The sequence below is a fragment of the Ammospiza caudacuta genome, chromosome 12 (genome assembly GCF_027887145.1).
Source record: "Ammospiza caudacuta isolate bAmmCau1 chromosome 12, bAmmCau1.pri, whole genome shotgun sequence".
Lineage (NCBI taxonomy): Eukaryota > Metazoa > Chordata > Aves > Passeriformes > Passerellidae > Ammospiza > Ammospiza caudacuta.
Window position 1 is genome coordinate 21403251 of NC_080604.1, and position 16388 is coordinate 21419638.

Below are 16388 nucleotides of genomic sequence, written 5' to 3' on the forward strand. Positions count from 1 at the left end.
CCCCGCGCCGCTCCGCCCCTTTAACGCCGCAGGGCGGTGCCTTTGAGTGACACACCGCGCGCCCAATGGCCGGAGGCCACTCCCTCCTCCGCGCCGTCTCCACCAATAGTAGCGCAGAGTGGGCGGGCGTTGCGCCCCTCTCAACGCTTGTTTCCCTTCCGCTCTTAAAGGGGCCGCGGCGCGGCGCGGGCGGCGCCGCTGCGCTATGCGCGGGCGGCCATGCGATGGCGGTCGGTGGTGCTGGGGCTACTGCTGCTGCGGCTCGGGCTGCAGGCGCTGCTGGCGCTGCTGCCCGCGCTGGCCCGCGGGCTCTGCCTGCACCCGCGCCTGCCCTGCCCCGGCCCGCGGCCGCCAGCCCTGCCCGGCCCGCCCGCGGGCGCTGCGGGCCGCGGGGCCCGGCTGTGGGGCGCGGCGGCGGGCGGCGATGAGTACGAGCGGCGCTACAGCGGCGCCTTCCCGCCGCAGCTGCGGGCGCGGCTGCGGGACGCGGCCCGGGGCATGTTCGTGTTCGGCTACGACAGCTACATGGAGCACGCCTTCCCCCGCGACGAGCTCGACCCGCTGCACTGCCGCGGCCGCGGGCCCGACCGCCGCGACCCGTGAGTGCTGCCGGCAGCGGGGAAGGGCCGGGGGGGAACGGCTGTGGGGAACGGCTGTGGGGGGACGGCCGGGGTGGAACGGCTGTGGGGAACGGCTGTGGGGGGACGGCCGGGGGGGAACGGCTGTTAGGGTCCGGCTCTGGGGCACGGACCTGTGGGGAACGGCTGTAGGGGACCGGCTGTGGGGCACCGACCGGTGGGGAGCGGCTGCTGGGGCCCTGCGGTGTGGGCACGGCCCCGGGCTGGCATCGCTCCGTGTGTGCCTCCCTGGGGGTGAGGGTGGGCCCAGCCACGGCACAGCTGGTAATGGCCATATTCTAAAATACGGCAAGTTTCACCTCTGTATGAATCGTGGAATGGTTTGGGTGGGAAGGGACCCTAAAGCCCACCCAGTGCCAGCCCTGCCATGGTAGGGACCCCTCCCACTGTCCCAGGTGCTCCAGCCCCAGTGTCCAGCCCAGCCTTGGGCACTGCCAGGGATCCAGGGGCAGCCACAGCTGCTCTGGGCACCTGTGCCAGGGCTGCCCACCCTGCCAGGGAACAATTTCCTGTTAATATCCGGTATAAACCTATTCCCTTTAAGTTGGAAGCCATTTCCTCTTGTCCTGTCACTGCAGTCCCTCTCTGTATTTGTTGCAGCCTCCCTTCAGGTACTGGAATGAACTTTGCATATTGGGGCAGAGCTGTGGAACAGCTGCCCCGAGAGTCATGGAGCTTCCCCTTTTGGAGACATTCCAAACCTACCTAGATAGCTCCTGTGTCACCTGCTCCAGGTGACCCTGCCTGCACAGGTCTCTTCCAGCCTTAACAAACAATTCTGTGATTCTGCTCTTCCAGCTCCAACCTGAACATCAATGATGTGCTGGGGAATTACTCCCTGACGCTGATCGACGCGCTGGACACGCTGGCGGTGAGTCCTTGGTGTGGGACACTGCCCTGGCCACCCTGGGACTGCCCTGGCCACCCTGGGACCTGCCCTGGCTGGGGCAGCTCCCCAAGGCTTGCTCAGGGAGTGAGCTGGATCACGAGCTAACAGCTGGATCATGAGCTGACAGCTGGATCAGAAACCAGCAGTGTCACATGGGGTAACAGAATGAGAGTAGTTGGAGGTGGCAGCAGAGATTTCCTGAAGAGACAGAGGAAATTTTGGAGCTCCTCCCCAAGGTTCAGACGAGATCTCTTTGAGATTTGCCCGGGGTGGGTGGATTTGAGCTGGAGCTGCTGTGAGTTGCTGAGAGGTCCAGTAGGATGAGGGTTCATTGTGTGCACAGTGGCTGGAAGAGCTCTGGTTGTTTCACTTGGCAGAGAGGGCCTGACTTACACACAGATCTGTGAAAGGAAGGAGGGGAAAACCTGTACAGCTGCTTCTCTGCTGCATTTTTGCCAGAACTGGGAGATAATATGAGGAGCAGCTCATTTCTGTGTTAGTGCCAGGGCATGGGGTCATGAGGAGGAGCATTTTCAGAGACCCCAGCAGTTTCACTGTTCTCATCTGTGCAGCCAGGGCAGGCTGTGTGCCTTCTGGAGTGTCAGGGCTCACTGATGTGCAGGAACCACAGGGATGTGTATCTCCTCTGGCTCTTTGGCATATAAACCCTTCCCACTCCACCCTGGGCTGCAGCAGTGGTGAGGAGCTGCTGGAGCAGAACTGAAAGCAGAAGTGAGGGAGATGTTGGGTTTTACTGACAGAGAAGTTTGGGATCTGTGCTACGTGCCTGATAACAGTGCCTTCCTGTCCTCATCACCACTGGGGCTGTGCTTAACTTCTTTTCTCACATGTAAAGGTTCTGGTTGCTGAATCTCCCGTGTTTCAGAAGCTGCTGCATGGGGCAAGCCTGTTCTGCTCCCCATTGCTCAGACCAACACATGATGTTTCCCCACTGGGTCTGGGTACTGGGGACAGCTGGCACCTGGTGCTTTTGTTAAAAATGTAGGTATGTTCCAGCCTTTTCATGAGCTCAGGCAAGCAGGAACGTGTGTTCTCCTTCCACATTCCTGCTCCCCAAAGCTCAGGCTGAATTTACATCTGTCTCTGGATGCAGTGGAAATCAGTTCCTAGGTTAGACCTGTGGGAGGCAGGCACAAGGGAACTGCTGGGTGTGCAGTGCTGGGTCAGGAACCTGAAAGGTTGGACTGGCCTTTGGTCAGATAAACATTCAATCAAACTTCATTGTTCTGCAAGTTGTGTTATGTTTTAAGCTGAATTTAACTCTTGAACTGATAGTTCAGGCAGTTTGAATACTCAGTGTGCTAAATCTGACTGCTGGGCTAAGATGTGAACTTGCCATTCTCTTCCCCAAGCCTCTTCTGAAGCAACAATTGTACAAACTAGCTTTGGTTTTCTGTAACAGGTAATGGGAAACTCCTCAGAATTCCAGAAGGCAGTGAAGTTGGTGATTGACACAGTTTCATTTGACAAAGACTCAACAGTCCAAGTTTTTGAGGCAACAATCAGGTATGTGGTGCTGAGTTTCTGTCTTTAAAGGTTAAAGATTTGGTGTGTGTAACTCACAGTGGAATCATTGATTAGGAGGTCTTTGGCAGGCTTTATTCCCTAAATGGTTCCTCAAGTAAGCTGTTTCGTAATCTCCTATGAAAATATTCCATCCTTTCATATAGGAAACAATTTTAATCAGTCCTGTGTGACCTGGAGCAGTGAGGCAGTGGTTGGCTCTGTGCTTGCAGCAGAGACTCAGATCTGTGCCCTGATCAGCAAACAGCCCTGGGACAGCTTTTCCCTGCTCTGTTTTTGGTTCATGGACTTCTGCTCACTTTCATTTTCATTTTAGATGAAAAAGACTCTTCTTTGTTGGAAATGGGTTTAGATACTGTCTGATTTTAAAGGGTTTTGTTTTCTGAGTGCCTCAAGCAGTGTTTATTCCTGCTTCACATGGCTAGGCTTTCTTTTTTCTGAGTACTGAGTTTATGCAACACCCTTTCTGCCATTTGCAGGGACAAGGAGGTCTTCACTCCTAAACAGATTGGTTCCAAGAACTCCTGGGTTAGGTAAATTTTGCAGAACCATGTTTTGGAACAGTGGCTGACAACAGCATGAGTTCTACATGTGTTCACTACTGCTGGGGAAAAGCCAGGTCATTTTGTGTAGTGCCTGTAAGGAGCACAAAGTCATAATTCTGTCAGACATGACAGCAGTAAGGTGTTCAGGTGAGGAATGAGCTTCAGGTGAGGAATGAAAACCTGAATTTTCCTTTTCCCACAGGGTTTTGGGAAGCCTGCTGTCTGCCCACATCATCATTACAGACACCAAGCAGCCCTTTGGTGACATGACCATCAAGGATTATGACAATGAGCTGCTGCACCTGGCTCATGACCTGGCAGTGAGGCTGCTGCCAGCCTTTGAGAACACCAAAACTGGCATTCCCTACCCTCGGGTGAGTGACAGCAGCCCTGGGGAAGCAGGCTCAAAGCAGTTTCACCTGTGCTGCACCTTTTATGTGCACTTGGGGTATTGAGCCTGCCCTAAGTTATTCTGAAGTGACACAGGAGAAACTGCCCTGAGTTGTGGTGATGTGTATAGTACAGTTTGCTGCTTCTGTCTAGTGAATGTTTTCCCTGGGCTGATTTTCACTGTGTTTATTGTTCCCTGTGGGTCAGGAGTCATTTGTTCCCTCGCTGGTTGGTGGAGCATTCCCTGCCCTGTGTCACACAGCAGCAAACAATGCTGTCAGTAACAAGGAGTACTGTAAAGGCAAAGAGGAGGAAAGTGACTCTATTGGTGACTTGCTACTAAAACAATTACATTAGAATAAAACTCTTCTGAAATATTTATCATACTGGGCTTGCAATTTATAATTTCCTGAAGACTGCTCAGCGTGTCTCAGTACTCTGGGATTGCTGGATGCTGCAGCCTCTTGTTTTAAGCAGATGCAGTTGGCAAGGAGGAGGATGTCACTACTACTGGAACAATCCTAAACTGCAAAACTATAATTAGCACTTGCCTGGCTGCTCTTAATTTCTGGAGACAGCAGCACTGCTTTTCCCCTTGTAGAAATGTGAATTTTCACTTCTGTTCAGAGCCTGGTAAAGCAGCTGAGGGTGCTGTAACTTCCCTTCAGCACCCTGTCCCATGGGGAAGGGGAGGAGCATCCACTGAGGAAGCTCTTGGTTTCACCAGCACAAACTGAGGGCAGCAAAGAAGGAAAAGCCTGAATGTTTAGTGGAAGGCATGAGAAAGTGAAGTTTGCAAGGGTTAGCAAGTATAAGAGAAAATGAGGCTTGCCCACTTTAGGCATGGTGTTGTAATGCTGGAAGAAGAATGTCAGGAATTCTACAGGAAAGCTTTCCAAGTGTGCTGGTTTTGTGTCTCTGCACATTCCATGCTGCACGTTGAAAGGCTTGTGCTAAAGGGAGGGTGCAGCTGTGAGCACAGCTGGGAGTGCAGCCTGTCCCTGCCCACAGGTGAACCTGAAGAAGGGGGTTCCCCCAGACAGCCACAACGAGACCTGCACAGCAGGAGCTGGGTCCTTGCTGGTGGAGTTTGGGATCCTCAGCAGGCTGCTTGGAGACTCCACCTTCGAGTGGGTGGCCAGGAGAGCTGTGAAGGCCCTGTGGAGCCTCAGGAGCAATAACACTGGACTGCTGGGTAAAGTCTGAGTGCCTCTGTGTCCTCATGTGTCCTCACCTTTGTCCTTCTGCTCTCTCTGTAGCTGTTCAGTCACGTTCTCCTTGTGTACCCAGGGCTTGTGTTGAACTAACGGCACTTTGGGGCTTTCCAAGAAAAATGGAGTCTCTGAAAAACTCCTCAGGGCACAGGTTTTCAACTCAAATTTTCCACAAAACTGGGGAATGGAACTGAAGGCCCTGATTTGTGTCCCCATTAATATAAATCAGATTGGCAGATGACTCAAAGTACTTTAAATAACTGCATGTGTGTGGGTGTTCCTCAGACGAATCCACCACTGTAGCACTTCATCTGATGTTAATCTTTGATTCTTCCTCCTTGGGAATTTCTGAACCTGTGATATTGCCAAGTCTTGACTGGATTGTTTCTCTCTGATATACTCAGCAATCTCAGACTAAACTTGTTGTTTGTTCTGAAAGGAAATGTTGTGAATATCCAGACTGGTCACTGGGTTGGAAAGCAGAGTGGACTGGGAGCAGGGTCAGATTCGTTCTATGAGTACCTGCTGAAGTCCTACATCCTCTTTGGGGAAAAGGAAGACCTGGACATGTTCAACTCTGCTTATCAGAACATTCAGAACCACTTGAGGAGAGGGTATGTGATTCATGTCAGCATCAATTCCTTGAGCAGTGAATCTTCCAGCAGGATCTGAAACACATCTGTTTGTGGTGCTTTGTGTCAGGCTCTAGAAAATCTGTTCTTAAATCTCCTTTCCATGGTAGTCTCCTCATTCCTCAGCAACTGATGGGGTGCAGAGAAGCCAAACTGCTTACTGTCCCATTTATAAATGTTGAGAAAAGTCTGGCACTGCAAAAGAAATGTATTAAATTGGCTGCTTTGTTCTGAAAGCCTCATCTTGCCTAGCATGACTTTTGGTAGAAATTCTGCTGGCAGAGTTCTAAGATATGATCCCTGTATGAATTAACATCCCTATATGAATTAACTCCTCTGAGGGCATGACAGTGTTTGGGTTCCCTTCACAAGGAGCCCAGCAGAGCAGAGCAGTGCCTGCCTGAGCTGTGGCAGTGTGCTGTGTGCTGCCCAGGCAGAGGCACTGCCCTGCATTGTTCCTGCATTGTTCCTGCATTGTTCCTGCATTGTTCCTGCATTGTTCCCTGCATTGTCCCTGCATTGTCCCTGCATTGTCCCTGCATCGTCCCTGCATCGTCCCTGCATCGTCCCTGCATCGTCCCTGCATCGTCCCTGCATTGTGCCCTGCATTGTTCCCTGCATTGTCCCTGCATTGTCCCTGCATTGTTCCCTGCATTGCTCCTTGCATTGTCCCTGCATTGTCCCTGCATTGTTCCCTGCATTGCTCCTTGCATTGTTCCTTGCATTGTTCCTTGCATTGTTCCTTGCATTGTGCCCTGCATTGTCCCTGCATTGTGCCCTGCATTGTGCCCTGCATTGCTCCCTGCATTGTCCCTGCATTGTCCCTGCATTGTGCCCTGCATTGTGCCCTGCATTGTGCCCTGCATTGTGCCCTGCATTGCTCCCTGCATTGCTCCCTGCATTGCTCCCTGCATTGTCCCTGCATTGTCCCTGCATTGTCCCTGCATCGTTCCCTGCGTCGTTCCCTGCGTCGTTCCCTGCATGGTTCCCTGCATGGTTCCCTGCATGGTTCCCCGCATGGTTCCCCGCATGGTTCCCCGCATGGTTCCCCGCATCGTTCCTGCATCGTTCCTGCATCGTTCCGTGCATCGTTCCCTGCACCGTTCCCTGCACCGTTCCCTGCACCGTTCCCTGCACCGTTCCCTGCACCGTTTCCTGCATTGTTCCTGCATTGTCCCTGCATTGTCCCTGCATTGTCCCTGCAGCAGGGAGGCCTGCAATGAAGGAGAAGGGGACCCTCCCCTCTACGTCAACGTCAACATGTACACGGGCCAGCTGATGAACACCTGGATTGACTCTCTGCAGGCCTTCTTCCCTGGGCTGCAGGTGAGCTTTCCTGCTGGGAAAGGCCATGTGAGAAGGCCCATCCTAATCCTGGCCTGGGAGGGAGCCTGAGTCTGGCCTGGGAGTGAGCCTGAGTCCTGGCCTGGGAGTGAGCCTGAGTCCTGGGCTGGGAGTGAGCCTGAGTCTGGCCTGGGAGTGAGCCTGAGTCTGGCCTGGGAGTGAGCCTGAGTCCTGGCCTGGGAGTGAGCCTGAGTCCTGGGCTGGGAGTGAGCCTGAGTCTGGGCTGGGAGTGAGCCTGAGTCTGGCCTGGGAGTGAGCCTGAGTCCTGGGCTGGGAGTGAGCCTGAGTCCTGGCCTGGGAGTGAGCCTGAGTCCTGGCCTGGGAGTGAGCCTGAGTCCTGGCCTGGGAGTGAGCCTGAGTCTGGCCTTGGAGTGAGTTTTCCTGCTGGGAAAGGCCCATCCCAGTCTTGGGCTGGGGGTGAGCCTGAGTCCTGAGCTGAGCTCCCACCTGTGGCTTTGCAGAGTTCAGTTCAGCCCTGCATTAACGCAGCCATGTGGGGAGCCTTGGCCTGCTCTCTGCTAGATCTGAGATTTTCAACTTCCCTCTTTTAGCCTCAGCATTTGTGTTCTGTGCTGTGAGGCTCTGCTAGAGCTTTTACTGCAAAGAGTGAATACATTAGTACTTTTGGGGGGTTGTTTTCTGTGTGTTTTATGGGGGAAGAGTTGTTTTAGGTGCCACACTCTCATCTTTGCTGGCCTGCAGCACTAAGTGCGTGTATCTCTGGCTGCTCTGGTGCCCAGGTGTTGATAGGAGATGTGGAAGATGCCATTTGCCTCCATGCCTTCTATTATGCCATCTGGAAACGCTATGGGGCTCTCCCAGAGAGGTACAACTGGCAGCTGCAGGCCCCAGATGTTCCCTTCTATCCCCTGAGGCCAGAGCTGGTGGAGTCCACATATCTTCTGTACCAGGTATCTGCCTTCCCTGAGCTGCATGTCCTGGCTGGGCCAAAAAGCTTTTGTTCAGAGTCACTTTATCCCCCTGACCTCTGGCCAGCTGAATTTTGGCAGCCCTGGAGCTGCCTCTTGTCCTGTGGAGTCTGTGGGCAGGCACTGCAGTGTTGTGCAATGTTGTTGCTCTGCTGTTTGCTTCAAAAACAGCCTTTTTTACAAGGCAGGCAAAAACAACACAAAACCACCTTTTCTAAAAGCTGCTGGCAGATTTTTACAAGGCAGAGACCTGTGACTGCTCAACCAAAATTGCTGAAGTAAATGTAAGAGCTTTCCTTGCGATGCTGCCCAGGCACAGATACAATAAACTAAAGTAACTGTCCCTACAAGGAGGGGATCAGAGAGTTTGGATTTACTGCAGGTTTTCTAGGATTTGCTCTAAAGCAAATGTGAGAAGCTTGCACTGGCTAATCCAAGTCATGCTCCCATAGAGATAAGTTTGCTGATACAAGACTCTGGTACCAATAGGCCTTTGTTGTGTTATTTTTACAGGATTTCAAAATTGCTGACTCTAACTCTTGTCTGTCTTCCTTATTTAGGCCACAAAGAACCCGTTTTACCTTCATGTGGGAATGGATATTCTGCAGAGTTTGGAAAAATATACAAAAGCAAAGTCAGTCTTCAATGTTCTTTTCTTCTCTCAGTGCTATATATCTATATTTTATTCTACAAATATTGTATAGAATCCAGTCTGCCACATGTAGGTAAACCAGAAAACCCAGTCCTCCTTGAAAGCCACAAGTGATGATTTATTTATTGAGCACTTCTTTCTTTCCCATCTGAAAATGAAATTACAGTCCAGTGGATAACTTTATGCATTTGGAATTTTATCACTGCCTTTCAAAATGCACTGCTGATGATCAGCTGCTAAAAACTGCTGAAAACAGTGGTTGGGATTTTTCCTAGGGATCCTGCAAGATTATTTCTCCCCTCCTGGTGTTTAGCTGAACTGAGGGATGGCCCCTAAGGCAGATGCTGCTGGGTGTCAGCTTCCAGTTCAAGACAGCAGCAGTGAATCCTTTAATACTGAGTAGCTGAACTTCTTGCAAGGCTCAGGGGGAAGACAGCGAATTTTTATTCCTTTTTATTAATTGACTAATTTTCTAGACAAATGTGTGATGGCTGGCCAGGTCAGGCATTGCTGCTGAGTGGGGTTCAGGCGATCACAAGCCAGTACCCAGTGAGTGCTGCACAACACAGCTGTTCCATTTGAGCTTCCCCTGGCAGCTGGAATGCTCTGAGGTGAGGGGGTGTGTGAGAGCAGGAGGGCTGGAGCTGATCCCAAACCCTGTCCAATGCTGCAGGTGTGGCTATGCCACGTTGCACCACGTGGTGGACAAGACCAAGGAGGACCGGATGGAGAGCTTTTTCCTCAGTGAAACCTGTAAATATTTGTACCTGGTAAGTGTGTGCTCCTCACTGCAAGGCACTGCACAAAAAGGGCACAGGAGGGGGCAGGAGGTTACTAATTATTAATTAGAAACTGGGTTGGGGATGGGGCATCATTAATGACAACCTGCTGGGCTCTGGGGTTTGTGTATGGGGGTGGTTCAGGCTGAGCTCCTCTTGTTTGACCTCACCCCACTCTCTGAGCTAAAGCAGCTGCCCAGGTGTGGTTCCTGCACCTGGAGGGCTGCACATCTTTGGGAGGAGGCTGGGAAGGAGAGGGAGCTGGACTGGAGGGAGCTGCTGCTCAGCTCTGAGCTGAGTACTGCTTGCAGCCCTCCTGCCTGGGGCACAGCCTCTGCTTTCTCCCTGCTGGGCTTTGGCACTCACAGGAGAAAGCATTTGTGCTGGCATTGCCTAAGCCCCTGTTCTCAATCTCCTTTAGTGCAGAAAACCAAATAAATCTGTGACTGAGTGGATGCCAGCCTAGAAATGCCTCACAGAGCAGCTTAGAAAAATAAGGGCACTTTCAGTTGTGTGAGAAGTTTTTCTTCTGCTCTCCTCTTCTAACTGCTCAGATCAATCCTTTGCATTAAGACTATTTATTTCCATTTGCTCCAGTATTATTTAGCACTAAAAGGTATTTTTGTGTGATCCTTCAAAGTGTGAGTACCTGTTCCCAACTGATTGTTACTGGGAGGTGAAGGATGGGGCACAACCTGCAATGGCTGTCTCTGCCATCTCTCCTTCAGCTGTTTGATGAAGAGAACCCAGTGCAGAAATCTGGAATAATTTCATGTTTAGTACTGATGTAGTGCAATGTCTGTCCCATCTCTCCTTCAGCTGTTTGATGAAGAGAACCCAGTGCACAGGTCTGGCAATAAGTTCATGTTCACCACTGAGGGCCACGTGGTGTCTGTGGACGAGCGGTTCCGGAGCTCGCTGTGGGAGGACATCCTGCCTGCAGGGGAGCACAGCCTCAAAGCCAAACCCTCCGAGCCCAAGGCAGCCAACTTCAGCTCCAATGTAAGCAACACACTGCCTGGGGCTGGGGAGGGGCAGCCAGGACACACTGAGCCTCTGGGAGGGCTGCTGCAGGCAGTTCCCTTTAGAAATGGCAAACACCCAAAGAGCTCCTCTACTGCTGTAGAGAGTTCCCTTTAGAAATGTCAAACACCTGAGGAGCTCCCCTGAGCAGCACTTGCAGCAGCAGCATAAATGGCATCATGTGTGGGATGCTGGTGAAGGTGAAACCTGTCCCCTTTGAAGTGTTTTGCAGCAATTGTTTTGCTCTTTGTTAATTTACTTCCAATTATTTTTCCCTTCCCTTTATCTTTACCCTTAAAACTCTCCAGTGTTGCTGTCAGGGGCAAAGGGAGAAGCAGAGGGTCATCCAAACTCAGCTTTGTCTTCCTCAGTGGGGTTTTGGGGGATGTAAAAGGGGACCTCTCTCAGCAAGGCCTCAGCTGGCCCCAGAGCTGTGGCTCCAGTGCCCATCACCAACCAAAACAGATCTGGTTTAATCACAGAATGTTGGAGTTGAAAGGACCTTAAAGATTGCCTCATTCCACCCCTAGTGGGACACCTGCCACTAGAGCAGTTAAGGACAATTTAAAAAATATCTCCTGGTAGGTTCTGGTGTGGCTCCTTCCTCCTCCCCACAGAGCTCCAGGAAAAGAGCATTATTTTAAACATTCACAGTTGTCATAGTGAAGGAAATCTCAGTTGCACAACAAGCTGTGCTGTGTGTTTGGAAGCTGCAGCCTGCACTGAGGAAACACTTGCTGCTCATTTGTGGGATTTGTGCTGCAAGTCTGCACAGAACAAGGGAAAGTTGGGGGAAAAAGTGTTATTTGGTACAGTTTTCTGTACTGGGAGGATCTGAGGGGATTGCAGAGGGGATGGGCTTGCTTGGGTTTGGATCTGAGTCTTTAAAAAGATGTAAATTTTCTCAACAGTGTAACAGAGTCCCTGATGAGAGGAGGTACCTGCTGCCCCTGAAGAGCAACTACATGAGACAGATCGACAGAATGGTGGGGCTGATCTGAGGGACTCTGCAGGGGAACTTGGGGGAGCTTGGCATCCTCTGCAGACATTCCTCCCCTTCAGCTGCTCCCTGCAAGGCTGGGTCCCCCAGGTGTCCCCCAGGTGTCCCCCAGTGTCCCCAGTGGACACCTAGGAGATGGAGCTCATTCCTCTGAGCTGGGGTAACCTCCCGTGCCACCTGAACAAACAGCTCTTGTTTCAAGACTTCTATGAGAAATGTTGTTGCAAATGAAGGCTGAATCTATTTTAAAAGAAAAAGAAGGCAAATTGGCCTGTGCCACTTAGCTACCTCCTTGTAGCTGTGTTACAAATGTCCCTCTAGAGCAGGGTCTGCTGTTTAATCTGAAATGATCTCGGGGCTTGGGGAAGGAGTGGGGAAGTGCAATTTTTTACACCAAGTTGAACTATTGAATTTTTCTGACTAGCAATACACAACCTAAAGGTCTACTCAGGTAGGAACCCACTGGGTTTGCTGAAACAAAACTGCTCTGTGTACTCTTGGAGAGATCACTGCTGCTGGTGTGAGAGCTGCTGGCAGAGTGTGACATCCCTCCCAGCCCCAGCTGATAGAAGCTGCAGGGTTGTGGGAGCCTGTGGCTGCAGAAACCAGTGATCAAACCAATCCAGGTGCCTTTTTGGAAGGGGGAATTGCAGAGCCACTCAGGCAGAAGTTCCCAAAGTTTCCTTGTTTGCCAAGTTTTCAGTGCCTTTTCAGGAGAGATGCTGCTAAGAACTGGTGTCACAGTACATGAAGAACAAACTATTTCACATTCCTGACAGGATTAATGTGTTAGTGCCTTAAGTTCTCTTCACTACCAGGGAAATCTGAGCTTCCTTGGGAAGATGGAAAAGTATTTCTGATGAGTGGGTTGCAAAATACAGTGGAACCCAAAGTCACTTAAAAAGAGGTGTTTGGAGTTTTTTTGAAGATACTGGAAAAATATCTGTGAACTTTCAGGAAGAAGGCAGTTAAGGGCTTGAGGGATGACAACAAACTGAGGCCAAAACAACTATTTTAAATATACCAAGTTGGGGTTTTTTTTCTGGTCGTTGCTTATATACTTCTAACTTTTGACTACAGTTGAAGTAGTAGAATTTCATTTTTGGGTTAATGACTTTTAAATTGAGGCATAAATATGAGGGCAACTTGATCTGCTGTATTTTCACCTTCTTACAACCACATTGGTTTTCATAAACCACGTGTTGCAACTCAAAACATTTCTAATAAATACGAAGTTTGTGCTGGAGAGGTTATTGTTGGAATCTTTTAATGTACAGATGCATCTCAGGGACTTTGTTGTAGAATCTTCTATTCCATGATAGTTGAATCTTGTATTCAGGCAAAACAAAATAATCATCAAGTCTTCTTAGTGTTATTATGTGTGTTTGAGGGGATGAAGGGGGGGACAGGGAAATAGGTTAAAATTTCCCAAAATATTGCAATAGAATGGGTTGCCTCGGTGTTTGAGTCAGCTGGTGATTCAGCTCCTGTGGCATTGGCTTTGCCAAAGGTTTTTCTGCAGTGTCTGAGTTTGTGTTTCAGGGAAGAGCAGGATTGGAGGCGCTGTGGTGCAGGGAGGGTCAGGCAGTGCTGAGTGCAGGGTGAGGAGGGCAGGAGGGTGGCAGGGGCACTGCTGCCCTCTCAGAGCTCTGGGCTCTCAGCCCTGCAGTGAGCAGAGTGAGGGAGCCCAGCCCAGCACCCACACGGGCTGGGGCAGCTCCCAGGGTGGGCAGAGTGTGGGGATGGCCAGGATAACCAGGACAGAGCCACCCTGAGGGTTCTGGTGGCTCCTCCTGCTCCAGTTCGTCCCTGGCTCCCAGTTCAGCTCCCTGGCTGTGACTTGGCCACTCTCCCTGTGATGGTGATTGTGATTGTGATTGTGACTGTGCTGTCTGAACTCCTGAACCCAGGGAGGCTCCCAGCCCAGCACCTGCACAGAATCCATTCCAGAGACAATTCCAGGACTGGGAGGAAGTTGCACAAGTGCTTTGCCGTTGTGTTTTCCTTGTGATTGCCAGGAGTAGTGAAAGGTGGTGAGAATGAGAGCAGCCCAGACAGGAATTGCAGCCTTCCAGGCAAACAGGGTCAGCTTCCCTTGGGAATTGCTGTGGAATTTCTGCTGCCAGGTGATGTGGCAGTCATCTTTCCATAGGAATGCTTTTATCCTCCCACAAGCTGCTGGTAAAAGACTCTGTGTTCCTTCAGGAGCCAACTTTTCTCTCTCTTTGTTCTAAAACTGCTTGGATACGTTTTTACTCTGTAAGGACAGGGCACCCATTGTGCACTAAAATGAGCTTTTGTATAAGTCAATGGCATCAAAATGGAGCTGATAACAGTGCTGGAATAGTTTGCTGAAATAGACTCTTGTATTTCTTGGTATCATGTGCAATATCAAGTTTTCTGAACTGAAAGTGCCATGTATGCTTAATTATTATTTATCCATGAAGTATTTAACTGAGGAAACCTGGAAGAGGACCAAATGTGCTTTCATGAAATGTCCTGAATTTTCAACACTTGCCTTGCCTTTTGCAAATCTTCATTAAAAAATAGCGTGTTTGACTACTCTGATGTGTGTTTGTCCTGTAGGGGGGATCTCTCTGCACCTTGTGTACACTGGGATTTCATCTGGTTAGAGCTGGGACAGTTCCATTTATCCTTCCTGCAGGAGAATAAACCCACTCCAAAACAACAGGGCTCTTCTCCCTCTGTTCCTTTCTCTCCTGGAGAGTTTGGGGGCAGCTGAGAGCAGGGCTTGGTGTGGGATAAGTGAAATGGACTCATGAGCAGGTCCTGACCTCCCTGCTGGGATTCCCAGTCCTTTGTCCAGTCCATGAAAAACCTGGAATTGTGCACCAAGAGCTTTGCTGAGCTCTCTCCAGCCCATGGAGAACCAGCCTGGGAAACAGCTGGTGCTGGGTTTGAGAGCAGGAATGTGGAAATGAGCTGTCTGACCATCACTGTGATTTATTGGCTCTCCTTTGCTGCCTTTCCCTCCTGGGTTTGTTTTCTGTCGGATTGGCATTATCTCTGTGCTGTTTCCTGGTTTGCAGCGCTGGTGCAGGGGCTGCTGGGGCTGGCAGGACATTTGCTGTGTCTGGATCAAGCTCCACATTCCTGGCAAATATCTGTGGAACACTGGGGATGGGGATTTTGCAGTGGTTCTAAAGTTCCTCTGGGTTTTTGGGTAATGAGATCTTTGCCTTGCTTTACTTTTGCTGCATTCAGACTTCTAAGAGTCAATTCCAAAGTGGGTGTAAAGGAGCTGAAATGCTGATTTTGGGGCAAGCACCCCAGCTCTGATAGTTTTCTCCCTGTGGCTGCACATTTAGCAGTGGAATCTCTATTTGCTGTCATTGCTTAGCTTGTCACCTGCCTCATCTGCTCCCAGAGGGTTGAGCAGCTCTGAGTGCTTTACTTGCAGCTTTTCCAGCCCACATTTCAGAAATTATCTCCAAAAAGGCCACTCTGCCATTGTTGCTTTCCTGGGAGACTGGAGTGGAGTAAGATCGCCGGTGATGCAGGATTTAAAATCCAAAGACGAGATTGAAAACTGGCATTTTTGGGGTGAATTGCTTGGGAGCAGCCGGGTTTCAGAGCCGGCCAGAGGAGTGCGATGCTGTAGCTCCGGCTGCCTCCAGCAGAGCCCTCCCTTGTGCCACAGTTCGAGGCTTTGGCTGAGCACCGAAACCCCGCTGGCCCCAGCGCCGGGAAAAGCAGATTTACACCTGGGAAAAGCAGATTTACACCTGGGAAAATGCGGGATCAGCAGCGCCCAAGCATCTCCGAGAGGGAAAGGACATGACACTTCTCATTCCTGCAGATGTTCACCTTTATCCGGGCTTGGAACTGCTTTTTGGGAGGGATTTTGTGCCCCTGATCACCTCTGTGTGGTTTATCCACCTGAAAGCACCAATAAATGTTCCCTGGAGCTGCCGTGTACCCTTCAGCCTCCTTTGTGCCCACACTGATGAGAGCCCACTGCTTTGGAACCATTTTACTGAAAAGCACTTTTTTTCCCCCAAAGGTTTTGTTGCCTGGCATTTTGCAGGGATGGGGAGGAGCAGAGCCCAGGAGCAGCCCCAGCCCTGCTTGGTGATCACGGCTGGATTTACTGGGGCCAGGGAGGAGTTCCAGTCCCCATGGGGAGCAGCTGGTGAGACTGGGAGCACTGGGGACAGTGGAGATCATGGGAGAGCTCCCTGGAATTGGGATATTGTGGGGAGAACTCGCTGGAATTGGGATATTGTGGAATTGGGATATTGTGGAATTGGGATATTGTGGGGAGAACTCGCTGGAATTGGGATGTTGTGGAATTGGGATGTTGTGGATTTGGGATGTTGTGGATTTGGGATATTGTGGATTTGGGATATTGTGGAATTGGGATGTTGTGGAATTGGGATGTTGTAGATCTCCCTGGATTTGGGAGATCATGCGTACAACTCTCTTGGTTTTGGACATTGTGGGGAGCAATCCCTGGAGTTTAGAGATTTTGGGGAACACTCTTTGAAATCTGGAGGTTATGGGGAGATCTCCCTGGAATCTGGAGATTGTGGGGAGAATTCCCTTGGCATTGCAAGATCACAGGGAGAACTCCCTTGGCTTTTCCCCACTCGAGGCAGCTGCTCTAAAATACAAAACATCCAGACAAATTAAGTGAGGGGGGGAAAAAGGAATATTTCAGTTTATTAATACTTTTGAATAATTGAAATTACTTGCTGAGTAAGGCCCGGGGGCTTTCCAATAATGGCAATCTGCATACTGTTAATTATTTATAATGTTCACAGGGATTAAGTCATTGCTGACATGAA

The 16388-nt window shown here is 50.6% G+C and overlaps 1 protein-coding gene across 1 annotated transcript; it reads left to right on the top strand.

The window, feature by feature from the left end:
- The first annotated feature begins 219 nt into the window (after nt 1-219).
- On the top strand, nt 220-14143 carry EDEM1 (ER degradation enhancing alpha-mannosidase like protein 1). Its single transcript, XM_058812697.1, has 12 exons — nt 220-599; nt 1437-1509; nt 2951-3054; nt 3820-3991; nt 5019-5202; nt 5661-5835; nt 7059-7179; nt 7938-8108; nt 8687-8760; nt 9452-9548; nt 10377-10559; nt 11492-14143. The coding sequence occupies exons 1-12, from the start codon at nt 220-222 to the stop codon at nt 11579-11581; spliced, it is 1824 nt and encodes a 607-aa protein (XP_058668680.1). The 3' UTR covers nt 11582-14143.
- The last annotated feature ends 2245 nt before the right edge of the window (nt 14144-16388 follow it).